The following is a 23,123-nucleotide window of genomic DNA, read 5'->3' on the forward strand; positions in this document are numbered from 1 at the left end:
CGATTGAATCCTTAAGTCACATATCCTCCTCGTGTAACAATAGCCGCTCCATCCTTATAATATTTCCATGCTTTCAAAGCAAAGAAAAAAAGAAAGAAAAAGGACGGGAATACATACTCAACAAAAAGATCAATGCTGCCCTAATTAAGGAATCTTATGGGTGTCCAACTGGTTGCCTAAAGAGTTTTACTTAGGTATTTTAATGCAATATTAATAGAATGAAATTTGTGGTCCAAGTTGCTCAAGCGAGAACCAGTTAGGTATAGCTCCATAATACAGTACAAAATTTGTTTGATTGAGGTGCACGTTCCTTTATTTATTCTGATTGAGGTGCACGCAATTAATATTTTATATTTAAATTAGATTATCTCCTTACTCCTTGCAATTTCCAGTAATCCAGCCTAACAAAATGAAATTTATCTTCTTGGTACCACTGCCTTGGGTATATATATATATATTGTACTCCAACGAGTCTATATATACTGAACCAGTTGCTATAATTCCATCCATCTTCAATTCACTATAACGTCAAACCTTACTATCACCGATTCACCATGAAGGTTGATGTAATTTCTAGAGAAATAGTTAAACCATCTCATCCAACTCCATCTCACCTTAAAACCCATAAACTATCCTTTCTCGATCAGTTTGCACTTCGAGTTTACATTCCTCTCCTTCTTTACTACACCGGCGGCGACAAAGAAAACATCATCGATACAAATACTCGTCTTAATGTAATTAAGAAATCCTTAGCTGAAACGTTAACGAAATACTATGTCTAGCTGGTAAGATCGTTAGTGACGAAATCGAAAGATTTGTTGATTGCAACGACGATGGAGTAGACTTTTGCGAAACCAAAGTAAGTAACTGTCATGAACTCACTCAAGTAATTAAAGAACCTGATTTTCTTGAACAAGTGAAATTGTTCCTCCCGTTTGATCCAAGCGACCATGAAAGATCTGCGTCCAGTGCTTCCGTACTCGCCGTTCAAGTTAACGTTTTCGAGGATTGTGGTGGTATGGTGATTGGTTTGTGCGTTAACCACAAGGTAGCTGATGCATCTTCAATCGCGGCTTTCGTAAACGACTGGGCTACTATTGCTCGTGTTATTGTTATAAATAGTCCTGATCGACAGATCAAAGGTCCTTCTTTCGAAGTTCAATCTCTTTTTCCACAAAAAGAGAACGGAACTGGTTTCAAAATTCCAACGTTTCCAAAAGATGAGACAGTGCCGGTGACTAAAATTTGTGTTTGAGGCTTCTAAATTAGCAGAACTTAAAGAAAGATGCAAATTCGCCGGTGCAACAGAAGACATTCGTGGTGGGTACAAGCCGAATCGAGTTGAAGCCTTATCGACTTTCTTATGGAAGTGTTTCATAGATATCGATCAAGCCAAAACCAAGGCAGCTGCTCCTGCAAGGGTTTATTTAGCATCAAATGCAGTAAATATAAGGTCAAGGATTGTTCCACAACTGCCTACAAGCTCCTTCGGCAATATGGTCGCCATTACCGATGCAATATTCACCGTAAACAGCAATGAAAACAACGGCATAAATGACCCGTACTACCCAAAACTGGTGCAAAAATTTAGAGACGCCGTAAAGAGAGTCGACGGAGAGTATATTGAAGCACTGCAGAGTACGGATTTACTCCTGAACAATGTGACGAAGTTGTTTAAACATATTTTAAACGGCCAGACATTATCGATAAGCTTCACTAGTTGGTGTAGGTTTCCATTCTACGATACAGATTTGTTGGATTAACTTCAACATAGAAGTCACTAACAAGTTGGTTAGGACAAGATTAAGAAATTGATGTAATCCTAAGGAAATTAGAAGTTATCTAGTTCTAAGAAAAGGAAAGACATGTAATAAGGTAATAGGACTAGGAAAATGAATTCATAGTTCTATATATATGCTCATCAAAGTTGTGGTTGATCATATGAGCAAGATTAGAGCTTGCGTTTAGTTTTGAGAGATTTTCTAAACATCAATAAAAAGAGTTGTCTTTATATAAGCTAAATTTCATCTTGCAGTTGCCATTAAGATTTTGGTTTGGGGAAGCCGATTTGGATAAGTAGGTGTCCGATTTCTATGAAGAACATTGTCGTGTTAATGGATTCAGATTCTTCTGGAGATGGAATCGAAGCGTATGTAACATTGGATAAAGAAGACATGGTGGAATTTGAACATCATGAGGAACTCCTTGCACTTATTTCTTAATTAATTACTTGTATCTCTTCACCATACTTTTTTTTTTTTTGATTGAAAGGAGGTAATAATAAAAGAAGAAGACATGGTGCTTCACCATACTTTCATTAATTGTCTTGCTTCTTAATTTAAATTAAAATAAACAAATGTCATGGCTGCTACGATATTCTCAGGTATAAACATGCAAAAGCCAGTGAGAATACGGCATACAGATAAGATTAAAAGAAAGATAAAAAAAAAGAACACTATATAGAGATAAACACGTAGATCTTTCTGTAAGAGGGCAGGAAGAATATTAGTTAATGGTTGAAGATTTAATCATTTGCAGTAAAATGATGAGGAGTCTTTATCTTACCGACAGTACATAACAAATGGATATGACATAATGATGGAAGGTACTGGCCGACCTACATTATTAGATTGATGTAATGTAATAGTTTAATTTGTGGGTTAGATGTCGTGGTTAATTTTCTTGGTTGGACATAAGTTTTTAATGTGGTTGTTGGACATTAAATGAGGACTCAAGGCAGCCTTAGCTGATCATTATTTGATGAAGCTTGAAAGCAGGTAAAACCTTCTAATTCTAGTACGTAAACCTCCCCATTGTCTTGCTTTTTAATCAATATTATAATAAACAAGCATCATGGCTGCTATTTGGGGTACCTGTTTGCTCGAAGGTATACCATCCTAGAGGTAAATAATGTTTTGTCTTATCGGAATATTGTAACACCTTCAAATTGGTATCTCTTATTAGCAATCCGATACTGGTACCTCTGCAGTAAATATATCTAGCTATATAACATTCATGCGAACACAACACAAATTGGTATGAAGTATGTACATTTTTTTTAAGCTAACAAGGAAATAAAATGGGCAAATTAGCCTTTTTGAACCAAAAAAAGGCCATGCAAGCTCTTTTCAGATTTCAATCTAAAATGACTAATGCTAGAACCCTCAGTGTTGGTTAAGAAGTCCGGCTCCGACTTCCTTGAAATGAAACGAAGGTTCCCTTTTAGACATAACATCCGCCGAAAAATTAATTTTACGGAACATATTTGAAACCATACAAATGAACCATCAAACAGGGAAATAGTTTCACTATTTCATACAACGAAAACCATACAAATCGAACTGAAACGACAGAACTAAGAGACTCCTAGTCGGTCACGCAGTGTGTCGAAAATAGATGATGCAGCTGCATTTTGAGCCAAGGTCAGCTTCAACCGGCCTAGCAACTTGCCGTCTTTTAACTGAGTTGCAGCATTTTCAGCTTCTTCTACCATCCCAATACGAGCATAAAACTCAGCTCTTTCTGTGGGATCTCTGAGTTTCTGGATATATTTGAGAGTTTCATTTTTCTCATCTGCATCAATGCATGCCTCAACAAACGGTCTATAACCTGTAGGTGGTCTCTTCTCCTTGGAAAACTTTTCTAGTGCAACTTGTAGCCAGAGCAGATGCTTTGAGCCAATACCATCTTTTTTCAGAAACCTTAAATTCTGATCTAACTTTTGCTGCAGCTCCATCATTGCCAAGTGCAATACACGTTCGGATTGTATCACTAGCACTCGAACCGACAAATATAGTTTGCTTTGTGCTCACCTCTAACTTATGTTGTATTTTTATCAATCTTTCATGCTTTTTAGCAGCCTCGGACTCAAAGGTGTGTTCTTTGGCCTCAGCAAATAACGAAAGAGTCTGCTTGATAAGTTCCATCGGATTCTTTCCTGGTTCCCATGACTCCTTCCATGTGAGAAGAGCGTCATCTTGAAGCCGTCCAGTCGAGTGAAAGAAGTGTTTCAGGAGCTCATGTTTATAACACCGCGCATATGTGATGAATACATCCCTAGCCAGAGGTCTTGCCTGTATCATTCCAAAAAACTCCAGGGATGGACTCTTCTCCCAGATGTGGAAGGGACAAAGATAAACAAGGTCAGTATCACCACTCTCGATAGCCTTCATCAAAGCTGTATCATCCTCTCCTATGTTTAACAAAACAGGAACCTGTTTGGATAAACGTGGTTCATGTTCGACAAGCGTTGCAGCTAACTTACGACGGCCTCTTTTATCTGCTTGAGCGGAAACTGCGGGATATGATACGCCTTTGCAGAATTTCAACTTATCAAGCAACATTTCAAGAAGAGCAACATCAACAATGGCCGGCGAATTTTTTATTTTTGCACACGCCCAGTGGTGCATTACAACCACCTCCTGCTGGCTCAAGCCAATATACTGTGATATGCGCAGTGCCAAAAGGTGTTGGTGAGCATTAATTAGACGACCAATCAGAGCTGGCGCAGTTAGTAACTTTTATTGCTGAATAGTAAGAGGAACACCAAAATCATAGTTCCGCACAGCATTTAGCACCCGTAATGTTGTACACATTTCTCGAAACCGATCACGGTTAACATGTCTGCAAAAGGATTGACCATAGCTGGCAGCCCTAAGTAGATTTTCTTGCCGTGACACATCAAACTCATGACCCGCCGCGTCTATACAAGATTCAACAGCTTCAGGAATCTCAGAACGAATTGATCCCAAATAATCATCCGCCTTGACACTTTGCCTGTCAAAGAGATCCGACGCATCATACAATAATGCTGCAGGTTTTGTGCTCCCAATGCTAAAGATAGACACAGTGGATTCAGGGACTAGTTGTAGGAATTCCATGCTGGTATTTGAAAGTACCCTCACTCCATCACACTCCGGAATAAGAATGATGGGATCATCATATAGATAGCGAACTGGATCACCAAACGGACCAACCACCAAAAGCATGTCATCCCAATAGAGAAGTACACTGTGCATTCCACACCAAGCAAACTGCTCAGGAGGTAAGGCTGACTCACATTCATACTCAAATAATATCTTTTTATAATCCGCAGTGGAAATAACCAGAAGCCGTCCATCATGAGTTAATGACGCAAGGAACTTCCCGTTTTGTGTCAAGACCATTTTCTGTAAAGGTCCAATTCCCTCTGCAACCTTCTGGATATTTCCAGCTTCATCGACAACTAAAATATAATCATTCACTCCTAAAAGTACTTCAACATTCCCAGACTCTGTAAACTCTGGTTCAATGACAGCAATACAGAGCGGATAATCTTCTAAAAGAGGATCTTTAAGTTTACAGGGATTAGGGTTTTAGAAATCTGATACACAAAAAATCTGACAGCCTTCAGTTAAACAAACCATGCCATTACCCCAAAACACACATTCAACAACATTCTGTTCTAAGCCTAATGATATACTAGGTTCTTGAATCTCACCGTGAATATTATACCTATAAACAGTTCCATCCTGAACAACACAAACTAAAGTTTGATCATCAGTCCATGACATACCAATTAAACGACCACCAGGACGATCCCATCTAGTTGATGAAAGAAGAATTCCAGCTGAATTATAAATATTTAATTTTCTTAAAGCAGATTCAGCAAGAAGTTGAACAATTTTAGCATCATCACAAATAACAGCGATCGGACCACCAAAAGGAGCACAAGCAATTTTGTTACGAGAAAGTTCTACTTGCCATTGCATGGAATAGATCTTTAGTTTTCGGTAATAGCTTTCGTGCTACTGAAACACCAGGATGTAAATTTGATAGGATCCTACTGAAACACAAGACCCTAATACTAACAAACACAATAAAAGAACGAACGTATGAAATATAAGACGGTCGAGTATTTAAAGAGCAGAGTCAGCATACTATAAGCAAACACAAACTAAAAGTCCTAACCCTAAACATAAACCAATTAAATAGAACTCTAAACTAGAAGTTTAACTAGACTAGTTTGTCACCTGTGCTACGGGTTTGGTTCTTGCTTATGAAACAATTTTATTATAATAATTTAATAAAACAGATAAAATTTTATAAAATATTACAGAAAACTAATAAAAGTTCAATCACTTGAATAATTTAGAAGTTATGCTCGTCCAAACAGGGACGGAGCCAGCCCATTGCAAGGGTGTACACTTGCATCTCCTGCCCAGATGACTCCAAAGCCTACTTAGGCCCAATATGAAGTTTTTTCTATATTTTAAGCCTAATTTTGCATTTTTGCACCCCTAAAGATTTTTTTTGCACCCCAAAGCAAATTTTGCACCTCTATAACCAAATTTTTGGCTGCACCCTATGTCCAATCTATTTTCAAAATTTGATATTCCATAAGTTTTTGGAGATTTTTGTTCCTTTTCTTTTTTATGTACTTTTGCTCTTTTGATCCACCAATCATTATATGCCTCTTTTGTGCGATACATGATAAAATCTCATTAAGAAACTTGATTTTTATACATTCTCCCATCTCAATTATGCCATATGATTTTGTTGGTGTTTTATTGTGATATAATTGATATCTAGCAACGGTTTTTTTCGATAGCTTCATAATCTTCTTTTGATTTTCCATTTTTCTACACAAACCAGAAAATATTTTACGTGCACACATATACCTCCTTTGGTCCTGATGTAATTCCTAACAAATCATGGATGGATCAAATTATTATCATGAGTGATATAGTCATCAAATATATATATATATATATAGTTGTATGAAATTATGAATTGTGTTGGATAAAAATATCAAGAAACAACATAAAAACTAATTTTTTTCCATCTCCTTTGTTACCAGTGGAGTTGAGAGAGTGAGTAAAACATACACCCAGAGTCAGCCCGTTGTCGAACGTTTCTTTGTACCTCGAAAAAAGACTTCTCTCCATTCATACATCAAATAGATAGTGCCTTATTTAAGAAATGAGAAAAATATCTTAATAACAACTTCTGTATCTATTGGGTTTCTAACCCACAAACTACTTGAAAGTAGAAAAATGAATAAAAGAGAAGTTTGTGATCGATTACTTGAGCAGTGCCAGCCGCGAAATCTGTAACTTCTTCAACAACACCCAACTTATCGAAGCTGATGATCTCACACTGAATGAGATTAAAAGTGTTAAACCTTACGACAATGTTAAGACATATTACCTTATTTTGGGAAAAGTGATAATTTCACCTTTTTTTTGTTCTGTTTGGATTAATATTCGGTATTCCATGTTCCTTTTATATATTTTACATGTATTTAAATTTAATGTTATGTTAGTGTTTAGTAGACATACACGCACTTATACAACTTATCACTTAGTAACCAGGCAATGAGCATATCTAAATGATTGAAATTTATTGTCATTTGAGTCATCTAGAAAACTGGTGCCGAAATTGTAAGTGTAATCTTATCAATGGATTTCCGCTCTCTGGTATCCGTCAACTTGTGCTTCATACAATTGATTAAGTTATTATTTCTCGTTGTTCAATACCGCTGGTGGTGTAAAATTTCACATTTATGTTCATGCATAGTTGTGCATGCATATAATTGATCTAGAACATCTAAATGACATAGATGCACAATTCCTACCTGCAAAAATACTCCAGAATACCAATGGCACAAAAATTTGTTTTTATAATGTAATACAGAAAAACTTTGCAATTTCATTTTTTGTCGATTTAATTTATATATTTATATTAATGACGTAACTTGAGTTACAACTCCATGATGAATTCTTGTAGTATCAACTCACGCTTTAACAACATGTATTTTATTTGAAAGTCATTAGGCTTTCCCAAAACCTTATATTTAGCAGGAGTCAGTGACTGCTTCTTTGAAATCGTGGGTTCCATTCACTACATGGCATCATATAACGGTACAAATATGTAAATATCAATTATACAACGTGCTTGGAAAGGGCCTGCATTTAAGTAACCTCATCTTCAAGCCTGAAGACGTCTTTGGTAATCGAAATTATTTGAGTAACAATAATGTCCATATATCATTTTTGATTCTCAAACTCCATTGGCAAACTAATTTGACGAAGATAAACAAATAATTGGGACCAACATTTTAAAAGACAAATTTCTAGCCGTAGTTAGTTGTTAACCTGCTCCTGGGTGGATCATTTAATTGAGTTTAATTTATTCATTCTTTTGAATTCGTGCTAATAAGGTTGTTTTCCTTATTCATATTCTCTTCACCATGTCATTGTCAATGGACCATATTTTTTAAGTGATTCAACGAAAAAATTGATCATGTTTCTTTTAGCAAAAAGAATAGGGACTCAAATAGTGGAAAAGAAAGAGCATGGTTTCTACCTGCTAAAACAAAAACTGATAAGCCCAATTAGATTCAGAAAAAAGCACGACGTAAAAATGCTCATTAAACAATGTCTGAAGCAATAATTCCCAAGTAAAAATATTTGTATACAGTGTTAAACTCTTAATCACTTTAACATATAACGACTGACGACTGGTTGATGGTATGTACTCAGGAAAAAAAAACAGTTAAGGAAAAAATGCATGAAAACCGTTAAGAGATGCTTACAACTGCATAAAGGTCAGTTCAATTTGGTATGCGCGCACACATAGAAAAAACAATGAAAAAAATTAAATTGACTTGATTTTTTAGTACCATATATATCGTAGATATATCATACATCATTTTATCTTGTCAGATTCCATGTGGACGAATTTTCCATTTGGTTTGAAAAGGATTGAGTCAATAAGGAGAAGACTTTAAACTTTTTTCTTAAAAAGTTTATGAGATTTTATCTTCACAAATTATGTACATCCGGTTTATATTTATAATGGCGCAACTGGGATATTTTTCTTTTCTTAAGCATGTATATGGATAAAATCATGTTGGCTCTTTTTCTAAATGTAAAAGAACTCCAATCATGACCTCCTATTTCATGATGAGTTTTCCTACTCAAACACTTCCACTCCTTCAAAAGCTAATGTCACATGTAAACAAAATAATGTGAAACGGGGAATGTTATAAGAGAGGTACGGAATATCACCTATTCAAGGAAATTTATAGAACATGCAATCTTTGGTTAGAATAAAAAGATGAATTTCATCCATATTACACCATCAAAGTTTTCAACTTGTGTCGATTCAATCAGTTCTCCCTCACCCTATTCGTACATATAGTGTACCCCTAATTGATTGAAAAAAATCAAGTTTTAGTTGAAGCAAAAAGAACATGGACAAGGATAATGAAAAAAAAAACATGGTTCCACCTGATAAAAGAAAAACTTGTAATCCCAATTAGATTTCGAAATAAGACAGCTCCAAGAGACAGAAAAAAAAATTAGGGCCAACAAAATACCCCTTAAATCTTGCGGTTCAGTAACGGCTACTAACTCATTCTTTTCATAAATGAGACTGCAAACTGCAAAAGAGAGAAACCTTGTGGATCACAAATTGATGTTTTCCCACCATAAAAAAAGAAAGCAAAACAAAAAACCAATAAGAACTTCTATAGCCAATAGAAAAAAGAACAAAAAAACCTGATGAGCTGCTTTCAAAAGAGAGAACATCATCCATCGAATACACTTTTTTCGATACCTGTAACACAAACGACAATCACAGGCCAACGAAATTAATGTAAGCAGATCCAAAACAAGAAAAGATTCAAAACTCGCCTAACCATCAATAAAGCCCGCACAAATAAAATCTATCTGTAAAATTTACAGGTTATCATAACATTAAGAGGACGGGTTGTCATGTATCAAAACAAAAAAAAAGGATTGATTATCAGAAACAATTAACAACTTTATCACAGAACTAATAAGACTTCAAAGTAATTAAATTATTATCCGAGCTATTTTTTAAAGACAAAAGCGGCACTAATCTACTATGAATGCAAGCAAACTTGAAGGTTCCTGCGAAAAAACACGTAAGAATCCGTATAATAAAACCCTATTAAAGAAACCCTAATAAAAAATATGAAAAAAAAGAAGCGGCTTCGACGGGAAATACTGAAATAGATTTAAAATTTATATGCAAGCTTATTAACGCCCGGAACAATAATTTTCCGAAATAATGTTAAATAATATCTAAACATATCTAGAATTTTAATATACTTACTTAAATATATTTGTTGTTGTCTTATTTTTATTAATTAAAACCTGTAATGAAAATATCATTTCTATAATTTTGGAAAAATTATATTAGAAGAAAATAAAAATATACTTACCTTAATATCATTTCTATATCATTTCTGAATTTTAATCTTAAATGTTGTTAGTATTAAAATATTCTAAACGATTTTTTTCAATATATTTTTTGATAATTTGTTATAATATTTTATGACAGTTAGCATTTTGGTAATATTTTTTATTAAATTTCATTAGTCCACAAATATATTGTAGAATCAAAAGATCCTTCTTAAATTTTATTGGTTGAAAATTAAAATGGTGGGGCCAGAATCAACCAGAAGCTCCGATTAATCACGTCGCTTGAAAAAAGTCTGTTTTTATATTTTAACTAGATTTGTTTCCCAACAAAAAATTTTGGTTAGCAATGAATCCGATTTTTTTTTTCCTTTTGTTGATTGCCTAAATTTGGTATCTCCAATTATATTCACTATTACACGACTAGGGTCCGGTAACAAAACGGGTTGACCCATAGTAAAAATAAATAATTCTTACATAATATATATTTTCCGAGACTGAAATTTTTAGAAAGTCTCCACCGCTCCTAAAACCCTATATACCCAGAGAACTCAAAGGTCTCTTTGTATCATAGATTGTGGAAAAATGAGTTTTCTTCAGAGGTTACTACAGTTTAATACAAGAAGACTAGTCTCTAATGATTCATTTCTACTGCATCAAAATAAAATCATGGGTGTGAGAAACTATTATTATAGCACGTCACAACTTGAGAGCTTTGTGAGGGATGAGTGTATGGCAGGAAGGATTAAGAAGCTTGATGATGGTTTGAAATACTTTAATCAATTGATTTCACAAAGGCCTTTGCCATCTAACGGTACATTTAGTCTTGTATTAGGATCATTATCGAAGATTAAATGCTACATAGATGTGATTATGTTGTCTAAGAAGATGGGTTTGGTTGGGGTAGAACCAAGTATTTATACATTCAGCATTTTGATTAATTGTTGCTGTCAACTGGGGAAAGTTAATCATGGGTTTTGTTTTCTCGGAGAGATGTTAAAGAGAGGTTACAATCCTGATGTTATCACTTTCACAACACTGATCAAGGGGTTGTGTCTTCAAGAAAAGATTGATTATGCATTCAAATTGTTCAACAAAATGACTGAGATAGGTATTCAACCGAATACCTTCACATGTAATACTCTAATGCATGGGCTTTGTAATGCTGGTGAAGTGGGTCTTGCTCTTCAGTTAAGAAACAACATGTCAAAATGGAATTGCAGACCTAATGTCGTTTCTTACGGTGTCATCATAGATACACTTTGTAAAGGAAGTTCAGTTGACGAAGCTTTGGTTCTCTTCTCTGAAATGCTTCACGATTCGAAGATTGTGCCGAATGTAGTTGTTTACACTTCTTTGATTGACGGACTTTGCAACTCAGGCCGGTTATATGAGGCAAAAAAACTTTTTAGCGAGATGGCTGGTAGAGGAATCTCCCCAAGTGTGACGACATATAGTTGTATGATTCATGGTCATTGCCTACATGGTCAAAGGGAAGAAGCAAGAAAATATTTTGATGAAATGATGGATAGAGGGATTTCGCCCAATACCATAACTTTTAGCACATTAATAGATTCACTTTGCATAGATGGGATGATGAAAGATGCTTGGGGGTTATTCAAATTGATGGATAAGTTAAACATCCCACCTGATCAGTTTACTTATAATTCAATGATGTATGGTGTGTGTTTGACTGGTCGTGTGGAAGAAGCGGTAAAACTGTTTAACTCAATGGTGAATAGGGGCCTTGAGCCGAATGAGTTCAACTACAATGTGTTAATCGATGGGTATTGCAAGAGTCATAAGTTGGATGAAGCTATGAAGTTATTTGAGAAAATGAAACGAAATGAATTAAAACCCTCGACAATTATTTACAGTACACTATTAGCGGGATTATACCGAGGTGGAAGAATGAAGACTGCAAAGAACTTGCTTAATGAGATGCAAACCTTTGGTCTATCTCCAGATATTGTCACATATGGTACAGTGTTGGATGGTTACTGCAAGGATGGAAATATGGAGGAGGCAGTAGAATTGTTTGAATCCATGGAGGGTACTGGTATGTTAGCTAATGTTGATATTTACAATATTCTTCTTCATGGTTTGTTTCTAGCTGGCAAGGTGGAAGATGCAAAAAAACTATTTAATGAAATCCCCAACAAAGGAGTACAGCCTGATGTAATAACGTATACCACAATGATCAAAGGCTTCTTTCGTAACAACATGTTACTAGAGGCTAAGTCATCAATCATCGAAGTGGAAGAGAAGGGTTGTTTACGGGATGCTAGAGCATACAATACCATCATTCTTGGTTTTCTTGAGGCAAACGAGCCTGCCATGGCACAGCATTTTCTTCGCAAAATGCTTGAACTAAACTTTGCACCAAGTGATTCTGTTATTTGTTTGTTGGTGAACACCATCTCGGCAGATGATCTAATAAAAATGTAGTTGTTTTTGCGAGACCATGTAATTATCGATGTAACAGGGAAAATCTAAATCTCCATTGTGATATCAACATATTTGGATGAGTATCTCTCTACTTTTCCTCTTTTCATATCAGAAAAAATTGTGTGCCTCCTGTTGCTTAATATAAGTATTGATCTTATATTGTTTTTTTCGAGTTTAAGCTTTACCTAGCTCATAAACTTTCATCCTTGACTATTTTGCTATCATTACTGTAGTGTTATAACTACATGATTTATTTTTTTGATCGATCAAAAGTTCAAAAGGAATTGTATTAAGAAGCACATAAGCTGTGCGCGCGCATGCACCAAAAAGAGGGGAAAACAACCCCAGCCAAAGGAAAAAAGTTCAAGGATAAACAAAAAGCAACAAAGGCCTTTTGACAAACCTTAGAAACTAAGCAATCATTGTTACATGCGAACTAAAACAAGAGCTCAAGCTACATTTAAGTAGGATTTTCATTAACTTCTTCCACATTTAAACCCTTGTGATTTTTTGCCACACCACTCAACATTTCTTGACGATTTGCCTTCGAAGATGGAAAGCTTAACCCCATTATTCAACCAAACTCCATGAGATTACCTGCTGAAATCTTATTGGGACTAGTAAGAGATCTCGAATAGCATTTTCTTTTGGTTCTTAATGTCTTATTTTGGAGGAGACCTGTCACTTTAGACTTCTTGCGCACCTTTGTGTTAGCTCCTTGCGGCTCGGACGCTGCTGATTTGGTAACGTTGATGTCGGAAATTTTTGAAGCAACCTCCTGATATATGTTTCGGTTATATGTATGGAATCGGTTATATGTTTCGGCAATTTTAGAAGCGTTATAACTACATGATATAGTAGGAGTTTAAAATTATGTTCTTCGCATGTCATATGCTCCCTTTTTCAGTTGAACTCAATTCATGTATATAATGTTTGGACTTGTTCCGAGAACACTTGGTGGCAGTTCAAGCTTTTTTTTTAGATAACAAAAAGATTTTATTGATTAGGTTTTGTTAGGTTACATATACCCGGATAACATAGTCTCAACATATCAGGGTTTATTACTGAACTCCTCTATTACAACTACAAGTTTATCTCTTCTAACCATTTTCGCAATGGAATCAGCTATGTTAGAGAATAGACTTAAGCGTGTGAATTCATCGTGTGCATTGTATAACTGGCAGGTGTTAGTTGAACTTGTTGTGTGTTACCGGTCTTAACTGTCTTCAGGTGGATTGGTCATTGTGTAGACCAATCATAGTCTTTAAATATCTTTATCCTCTTCTTTAGAGTCTGTAATGAAAAACCTGAGAAATTATTTTCAATAAAATCTGAGAGAATTGTCTAGCGACATTTTTCTCTTAACATGGTATCGGATACCTTGTTAAAACCCTAATTCAAACTCTTCTTTCAAATTACAACTCAAAAATGGCTGAAGTTAATAAACACATATCTCTTCCCTTCAAACCCCCTGCCAAATTAACATCAACAAACTATACTCTGTGTAAATCACAGATTGTGCCTCTCTTAAGAAGCTATAATCTCTTCAGATTCGTTGATGGATCTTATCAGTGTCCTGTCAAGTTCAACTAACACCTTGCAGTCACATAATGCACACAATGAATTCACACGCTTAAGTCTATTATGAGCATGTGCATGAGGGCATGAAACTCTGTGACCTATACCACATTGCTCTAGATAAGTAGATAAATTTCTGTATTCCCCAGTCATATTGAACAAGTTTTATCTTTCTACTTAAAATATTTTCAACATATGTTTTGAATTTGATCAAAGTAGGAAGAATTTCTGATTTGTAAGCTAAAGGATAAAGCCATGTAAATCTGCTATAAGAATCAATGAAAGAAACATAGTACTTATAACCATTTATTGAGCAAATGGGAGAAACCCATACATCGGTATGAATAAGGTCTAAAGGACCATACACTATAGTTGTACTAGAAGGATAAGGTAATGCATGGCTTTTTGCAGTTGCACAGGCTGAGCAAACTTGAGTAGAGAGATGTGTATCTATAACTTCATCAACTAAAGGTAAAACATGTTTCAAAGTTTTATAGGAAGGGTGGCCTAACTTGTTGTGCCAACTAGCTGAAGATGATGCAGAAAGAGCTTGTTTGAGTTGAGAAGCAGTGAATTCCAAGTGATATAATCCATCTTTAACAGGACCACTGAGGATAACTCTATGAGTGACCAAATCCTTCACATAGAATATAGCAGGATGAGTTTCAAAGAAGCAGTTATTCTCTTTTGCAAATTGATGCACATAAATCAGATTCCTAGTAATAGATGGCACATGAAGTATATTTGAAAGAGTAAACTGCACATCATTATGATGTAATGTAGAAGAGCTAACATGAGTAATATGCAAACCTGATCCATTGCCAACTTTCACTTGATCTTGTCCAGTGTAGTCAGAGTGAAGATTCAAGCTAGAGAGATCTGATGTAATGTGATGTGTAGCACCAGAGTCAGGTACTCAAGAAGAACTAGATGAGGCAGTGTGATCATTGTAGACAGCAAATTCTTCAGGTTCCGCACACCAGAATTCTTCATTATCATCTCCATAGTACTCATAGCTAGTGTGATAAGCATGAGCCATTAAATTGTCACTGTATATATACTTGCAGTCAGGTGCAAGATGTCACTTGAGAAGAAGGAGGAAAGAAGTTTTAAGGATATCTGCCTCCGTTGTTGTATCTACCACCATTGTCATATCTACCTCTATTGTCAAATCTGCCACCACGAGATCCACCTCTATATCCACCACCAGATATGTTTCCACGATATCCACTGGATCAATTAGAAGAGCCTCTATAAGAATTGTTCCATGGAACAGAATTAGAGGATGGATGATTAGGTGTTGAGTAATTTTGGTAATAAGCAGTAGGGGGTTGAGTGTAGTTATGGTATGGAGAATCAAAGTATGAATAAGGATATTGAATCTGAGATTGTTGAGTTGTCAAATTTGCAGACGCTGTTGTAAGATCTGTCTTGGAACCAGATTCACCAGCAGGGGATGAATTAAATATCTAATGAAGTGGATATTACTTTATCTGACAAGTGCAATACTTCTATGTCTTCACCACCTCTTGAGTCTACTAAAGAACCTACTACTAATAAGCACTCCATGACTACTAGAGGGAAGAAAGGTAATTTTAAACCAAAAAATTTCAATTCTGAAGTACAAACAGTGTGTGAAGATATTACAGTTCCCACTTGTTACTCTGGGGCTTGCAAAGACCCTAAGTGGTACCATTGCAAGGTACAAAGCTAGGTTAGTAGCAAAGGGTTATAACCAAGTGGAAGGCATTGACTATCATGACACATTCAGTCCTGTTGTCAAACCAACTACTGTCAGATTGATACTTTCTATTTCTCTTTACAAAGGGTGGCAGATTAGGCATCTTGATGTAAAGAATGCATTCTTGCATGGTCATCTATCAGAAGATATTTTCATGGTTCAACCACCTAAATACACTGACAAGCTTATGCCACATCATGTATGCAAATTACAAAAGTCTTTGTATGGATTAAAACAGGCTCCAAGGGCATGGTTTGCAAGACTCAGTCATTTATTGGTTCAAAGTGGATTTCAATTTTCCAAAACAGATACTTCATTGTTCTTCAAAGTTACCTCTTCTGAAGCACTTTATGTACTCATCTATGTTGATGATATTCTAGAAACTGGCAGTTCCACTGTTGCAGTTAATCAACTACTCACAGGTTTGGGCAGAGAATTTGCTATTAAGGACTTGGGAGAATTACATTTCTTCCTAGGCATTCAGGCTTCTAAGAACAATGAAGGTATTCTTTTATCCCAGGAGCAATACATCTCAAATTTGCTACACAAGACTAAGATGACTTTTGCACATTCCATCTCAACACCACTTGCAACAGAAAAGTGTGCATTTTCTTCTCCCTTATTTGATGGTCCAGCTTTGTACAGAAGTGTTGTTGGTGCATTACAATATGTCACCATTACCAGACCAGATGTCTCATTTGCAGTCAACAAGGCCTGTTAATTCATGCACTCCCCTACTGAAGCTCATTGGACTGCAGTCAAAAGAATTTTGAGATACTTAAAAGGCACCATGAGCTATGGTCTTCAATTCAAGAAATCTAGTTTTCTGCAACTTCAAGCACTTTCCGATGCAGATTGGGCTCGAGATATTGCTGACAGGCGTTCTACTAGTGGCATGGCTATTTTTATGGGGCCTAATCTCATATCTTGGTGTTCCAGGAAGCAGAAGAGTGTTTCTTGCTCAAGCACAGAAGCTGAGTATCGTGTTCTAGCTGATGCTACCTCTGAAATCATTTGGGTGCAGTCTCTATTGACAGAACTTCAGTTCTCGTCACCTAGACCTCTTGTTCTCTGGTGTGACAACATGGGTGCCACCTATCTGACAGTCAATCCCATTTTTCATCAGCATATGAAGAACATTGAAATTGCCTTTTATTATGTTCGTGAATTGGTAGCTGCAAAGTCTCTTGAAGTCAGATTTATCTCTACAAAGGATCATCTTGGTGATATATTTGCAAAGGGTCTTTCTACTAATCGTTTTTCTATTTACATTCCAAGCTCGGTGTCTCTGTTCCATCTTCGACACTGGACTTGCGAGGGGTGTTAGAGAATAGGCTTAAGCGTGTGAATTCATCATGTGCATTGTGTGACTGGCAGGTGTTAGTTGAACTTGTTGTGTGTTACCGGTCTTAACTGTCTTCAGGTGGATTGGTCATTGTCTAGACCAATCATAGTCTTTAAATATTTTTATCCTCTTTTTTAGTGTCTGTAATGAAAAACCCGAGAAATTGTTTTCAACAAAATCTGAGAGAATTGTCCGGTGACATTCTTCTCTTAACAAACTATATGATTGCCAAGAGGTGACAGTTCAAGCTACTTCAACGATTTTGCAGCAGTAGAAACAACATCAGTTGAGTCTGAGAAGATAACCAAAAAAATAAGAGAACTTGTGTAATTTTCGGGTTTTCAATACTGAGCTGCATAGAGGTGAACCCCACAAAAGCCACCTGTAACATCATTTTAAGCTCTAGTGCTGATGTTAAGGCCGACCCACCATGTCATCAACTCAGCCTGTTCCACGCTGAATCACATAAATCGGGCTTTTTTGAGTCCATCTAAACAGCAAATCACCATTTTTCTTTCTTATCCCAGCCGCTGCAATAAACCCAAAGAGAGAGCACAAAGTTTTTCTAAACCCTAATCTTTGGCCGCATCTCTCTCTCTGTACCGGCAAATCAAATCTGAAGCAATGTCAAGCGATTCAATGATAGTTGATTTCCGAACTCCATCATTTATTCTGTAAGTGTTTGATTCTAATTTCAATCCGGAGATTTACGATTCATTCTTTGAGTATTAGAAAAATGATTGAATTAGAAAATCATGAAGTTAAATCAACAGATTTCACATCTGAATCTCTCTAAGTTGTTCTTTTCATATGTGTGGTTCTTCTTGTAATGGTTTCTTATGGTTTTATAATACAATCAACATGAGGTTTCTTTGTTTTTGGAACCCATCCACTAAAGAATACAATCAATAGGCTTAACAAATCAACATGCTCCTGACAAGTCTGAATGCTTTTCTAGTCAAACCCAACTGAAGAGACTAGATGATGTATGGAACGAAGATAGACCGTCAGTAGCTTGTGGGGGAGAAAACTTTGACAAAGTGGTCAGAATATGCACGGAATGACGTTGAAGATTAATTCAATTTGGGTTATGGTATCTAAAGATATTCAAAACCAGATTGGAAACATGTTGGGATGAAAATTCAATAATGAGATGTGTTGTTTCGAATTTGGAGAGCACAGTCCTGAGGAGTGGAAAGGATAGTTCAATATTGGGATGTGTAGAATTGCATAATTCTGAAAAGATAGATTCCCAAGCGCGGGGTTTGCAGAATGAAGTTACTCAAAGTGGTGAAAAGCAAAGAGATAAAAATAACAAGAGCAAACCTAATGCTTAAACCAGCAGCCGAAGGAGGATGATATGCTTTCTTCATTTGAAGAGGAAAAACATTGAAATTCTATTGCTGCATTCTGATCTAGTAGTGAAAAAAACTTCCTTCTTTTTTATGGTAAAACAAGTAGAAGAAGAAGTTGTATTCACTATTCGATGAGAATGCATTTGTGGGATAATGAAAGCTGGTTAGGAAATTGAAATTGACTGTTTGAATTTGGAAGAAGCTCGGAGTCTGGTTCAGCAAAAGGTCGTTCAAAAAGCTGTAAGTTTTTTTTGACAGGATGAAGCTCTAAGTTGGCGTCAAGATATAACTGAGGTTGCCTAAATTGTCATGAAAAGAATGTTGCATCAAGCTTTCATCATTATTGGCTGAACTGTGGGTAGCCCAAAGACAATGAAAATAGCAACACAGTTCGTTTCAGGTATATGCTGGTTTTCCCTTTTAGTTTTAGTTCCTTGTCAATTGTCTTGATAGACATACTCTAGTTGTGTTTGTATTCGTAGTATGATCTCGTCGACATAACATGTGAATTTCCCAATTTTAGCCCTTTTAGTGTAGTTCTTCGTCATGAATCATGATAGATGTTACTCTTGTTGTGTTCTGTTTTCGTAGTAAGATCTCATGGATGTGACCTGTAAAGTTCCAAAGTTTCCCTTTTTAGATTAGTTCTGTGCCATGATAGATGATACTCTTTATGTAGGAACGGTTATTTTTTTGTGCTCGTCATTTTAAAAGTATGCTTAAGTCCATTTCATTGTTTTCTTGGTCAAATAAATCATTCAAAAAGGTTTTGCAACTCTTATCTCCTCTGGTTATCATACTAAGTTACAAATGCCTCTGGATATTCTGATAAACATTTTGCCATCAATCTCTTTTTCCTGACTATTTCTGCTTTCAGGAATGCTGCAATCTATTCTTCTTTCGCTAATTTGGGCAATTGCTCTGTGGCCCAGTGTTTAGCTTCAGTCAGCTGGTCATCCTGGAGCAATGGTGCAAATTGCAGTGTTGGTTTGTTAAGGAGAAGTTTTTTTATCGAGCAAGAAGCTGCCTGTCCTGATCCAATATGGAACCTCAAGCCTCCAACAGAAATTAGTTTCTCTTTGTCAGGAAAAGTGTGTTTTATAGTCTTGGTATAGAGATGTTCAGGGGAAAAGATATTGTGGTTCTTGTACAGCATGACCTGTGCAGTTTGGCGCTAGTGAGCGCAAACCACTTCTTTTTTTTTCACTGTTCTTTCACAACCAAAACCTGGGTCCCAATTACAGCCCAAAATCTGTGTGGTGCTGTGGTAGATGAACTTTTCTGTTCAAGTGCTTGGCGCTTTTTATGTTAAGTGAAAATTTGGTAGCCTTGTGGAATTGTGTAAATCCCTGCAACTGATAATGCACGGGTCGTTTAATGGTAAAAGAAACCAACCAAAAAGATGCTGGTTATCCATACGGAAGCTCTCTGTCTTGTGGAGTTTACAGTGAGTGCACCTGAAAGCAGTTTTGCAACTTCTGAAACCATCAAGTGATGTTCTGTTTAGCCAGATAGCAGCATAAATGACATAGCTCCTGCAAAACGAGTTATTGATATGTTTGTTATTTTGTCTGTGGTAGATTTAAATTTGCTCTTTAATCATGGGAGCACTGTGGAAATATAAACCAAGGATTCAGATTAAGTTTCACATTTTTCTCTACTCAAGCTGTCTGTCAGACCAATTCATTTACTGAGTCGACTCAGTACTAATACCCACTGCTCAGTAACAAAATGGGTTGACCTATGTTCAAATTATTTTAGGTAGAAATATTCTCAAATCCTATAGCATTTTTTCTTAGACAGAAGTAGTAGTACTCAGGTATACTCTTTTTCTCTGTTCCTATCATAAATTTTGGGAAAATGAGTTTGAATTAAAGATTACTACAGTTTACTAATTATTGTTATCATTTTAGTAATTCATTTCTACTTCATCAAAATAGAATTATTATAACATTTCAGAGATGGAGAGTTTTGTGAGGGAGGAGTGCAAGTCTGGAAAGATTAAGAAACTTGAGGATGGTTTGAAATACTTTGATAAGTTGATTTTGGAAAGACCATTACCGTCTAACAGTACATTCTATCATGTATTGGGTTTTTTACGTTTAGCATTTTGATTAATTGTTGTTGTCAACTGGGAAAAGTTGATCATGGGTTTAGTTTGCTTGGAGAGATCATAAAGAGAGGTTATCGTCCTGATGCTGTCACTTTAACTACATTGATTAAGGGGTTGTGTCTACAAGAAAACATTCATTCTGCATTCGAAGTGTTTGCTAAAATGACTGAGATGGGTATTCAACCTAATGCTTTTACTTGTAATACTCTTATACATGGGCTGTGTAAAACTGGTCAAGTGGGTCTTGCTCTTCAGTTAAAGAACAAGATGCCGAAATGGAATTGCAGACCGAATGTTGTTTCGTATTCTGTCATCATAGATACACTTTGTAAAGGTTGATGAAGCTTTGGTTCTCTTCTCTGAATGCATAGAGATTTTAATGTTGTATCCGATGTAGTTGTTTACGCATCTTTGATCGATGGACTTTGCCATTCAGGGCACTTGAAAGAGGCAAAGAGACTCTTTGACGAGATGGTTGGTAAAGGAATCCCTGCAAATTTAATAGCATATAATTGTATGATTGACGGGTATTGCAAGAATCGTAAGTTGGATAAAGCTATGAAGCTATTCAAGAAAATGAAGAAAAAAAAAGGATTAAAACCCTCTGTAGTTACTTACAACACATTCTTAGCGGGACTTTATCGAGTTGGAAGAATGAAGACTGTAGAGAATTTGATAATTGAGATGCAAACTTTTGGTTTGTCTCCAGATATTGTCATGTACGGTACAATGTTGGATGGGTACTGCAAGAATGGAAAAATGGAGGAGGCAATAAAATTGTTTGAATTCATGGAGGGTACTGGTATCTTAATTAACATTCACATGTACATCATTCTTATTCATGGTTTTCTTCAGGCTGGCAAGCTGGAAGATGCAACAAAGCTGTTTGATGAAATTCTAAGAAAAGGATTAGTGCCTAATGTAGTAACTGAGAATGCTATTCAGGGAGACGATTCGTTACAGTCTGCTAAGAAGAGTTTTATGGAGAACTTTTCTCCACTTGTGGGTTCTTGTTCGTCTAATCACCGGAATCCTCCTGGTTCTTTGTGTGGTGGAACTTCTTCTTGGTCAGGAATGGTTTCAAAAGATCTAAGGAACCTTCAGATGAAAAGTGATGATTTGAAGTATCGTGATCCTCAACTCTTTAATGGTCAAAAAGCTTTTGTTTCCTCTTTAGATGATTTTGAGGATGATATTTGACAGTATGAGAAATTGGTTGTTGGGGCTTTTGTGGGTCATCGATTAGCTTTTCATTTTGTTAGAGAGATTTTACTTAGGCTCCGGAGACTCAAAGGGGAGGTTCACATGACCTTGCATAGTGATGCCTCGTTTGTGTTTGATTTTAGTAATGATGAGGATAGACAAAAAGTACTAGAAATTGGTCATGTGTATATTGCTAGTAGACTTTTTATGATTCGACCATGGTCTCCAATGGTTGAAAAAATGGCAGAGGATCTTAAACCTATTCCTGTTTGGTTCACTCTTAAGAAGATTCCTATGTTTATGTGGAACCAGAAGGGGATTGGGATTATTGCTAGTTACCTTGGCATTCCTTTGATGAATGATAAGAAAACCTTGGAGAGATCTAGAATGAACTTTGCTAGGGTTTGTGTGGAGATTGACACTAGCTGTGACTTCCCTAGTGAGATTCCAGTGGTGATTGATGGCAAGAAGGCTTTTAAGATACCTGTGGAGTGTTCTTGGAAACCACCAAGGTGTCTTGGGTGTCAGACTTTTGGACATCTAGATGCTAAATGTCCTCTTAAACATCATATTCCAATTGAGAAGCAGAAGGTGCAACCTACTTCTTTACCTCAGAAAACTGTTTGGGTGGTTAAAAATAAAGATAAAGTACAAGATTCAATTTGTGCTACTAATTTGGATGATGTTACTGAAGATGTTATGGTAATTCACATTGCCGAGGATAGAGAGATTCATGACATCCCTGATGTTAATCCTACAACTATTGAGATGGTGATGGAGAGTAGAAAGAGGATGTATGATGAAAGAGATATGGCTCAGGGGCCTTCTCATCCTGTAACTAATACTGGTATCTGAGTGGTGACTGATCTCCATACTAATAATGCTTATAAGGTCTTTTTGGAAGTATCTAAAGCTTTTGAGGAGGTGAATATAAGAGATAGTGAAAACGCGGGGGTTTAACAACCTCACCCAATATTTCGGTTAACAATCTGTATGGACTAACTCCAATATACTTTATAGAGAATCACCTAGACAATCAGACTCAATTTAGAGAAAAGTATATCAAAGAGTTAATATCTCGATCACTCGATTTGATCTATACTCAAGCAAGTAGAAATCTGCGAGTCTTTAT

General features: G+C 36.1%; 2 protein-coding genes and 2 pseudogenes across 2 annotated transcripts; 3 read left to right on the forward strand and 1 right to left on the reverse strand.

Annotated features, from left to right (window-relative positions):
- Positions 1 to 405: 405 nt before the first annotated feature.
- Positions 406 to 2,222, forward strand: LOC113329769 (annotated as a pseudogene).
- A 1,133-nt stretch (positions 2,223 to 3,355) lies between these two features.
- LOC113329770 lies at positions 3,356 to 10,242 on the reverse strand (annotated as a pseudogene).
- Positions 10,243 to 10,760: 518 nt separating this feature from the next.
- On the forward strand, positions 10,761 to 12,777 carry LOC113329442 (pentatricopeptide repeat-containing protein At1g63330-like). Its single transcript, XM_026576311.1, has one exon. The coding sequence runs from the start codon at positions 10,794 to 10,796 to the stop codon at positions 12,654 to 12,656; it is 1,863 nt and encodes a 620-aa protein (XP_026432096.1). The 5' UTR covers positions 10,761 to 10,793; the 3' UTR covers positions 12,657 to 12,777.
- A 7,859-nt stretch (positions 12,778 to 20,636) lies between these two features.
- LOC113329771 (pentatricopeptide repeat-containing protein At3g22470, mitochondrial-like) lies at positions 20,637 to 21,988 on the forward strand. Its single transcript, XM_026576603.1, has 3 exons — positions 20,637 to 20,745; positions 20,817 to 21,122; positions 21,225 to 21,988. The coding sequence occupies exons 1-3, from the start codon at positions 20,637 to 20,639 to the stop codon at positions 21,986 to 21,988; spliced, it is 1,179 nt and encodes a 392-aa protein (XP_026432388.1).
- Positions 21,989 to 23,123: the final 1,135 nt, after the last annotated feature.

This window comes from Papaver somniferum, unplaced genomic scaffold, assembly GCF_003573695.1.
Source record: "Papaver somniferum cultivar HN1 unplaced genomic scaffold, ASM357369v1 unplaced-scaffold_117, whole genome shotgun sequence".
NCBI classification, from domain to species: Eukaryota; Viridiplantae; Streptophyta; class Magnoliopsida; order Ranunculales; family Papaveraceae; genus Papaver; species Papaver somniferum.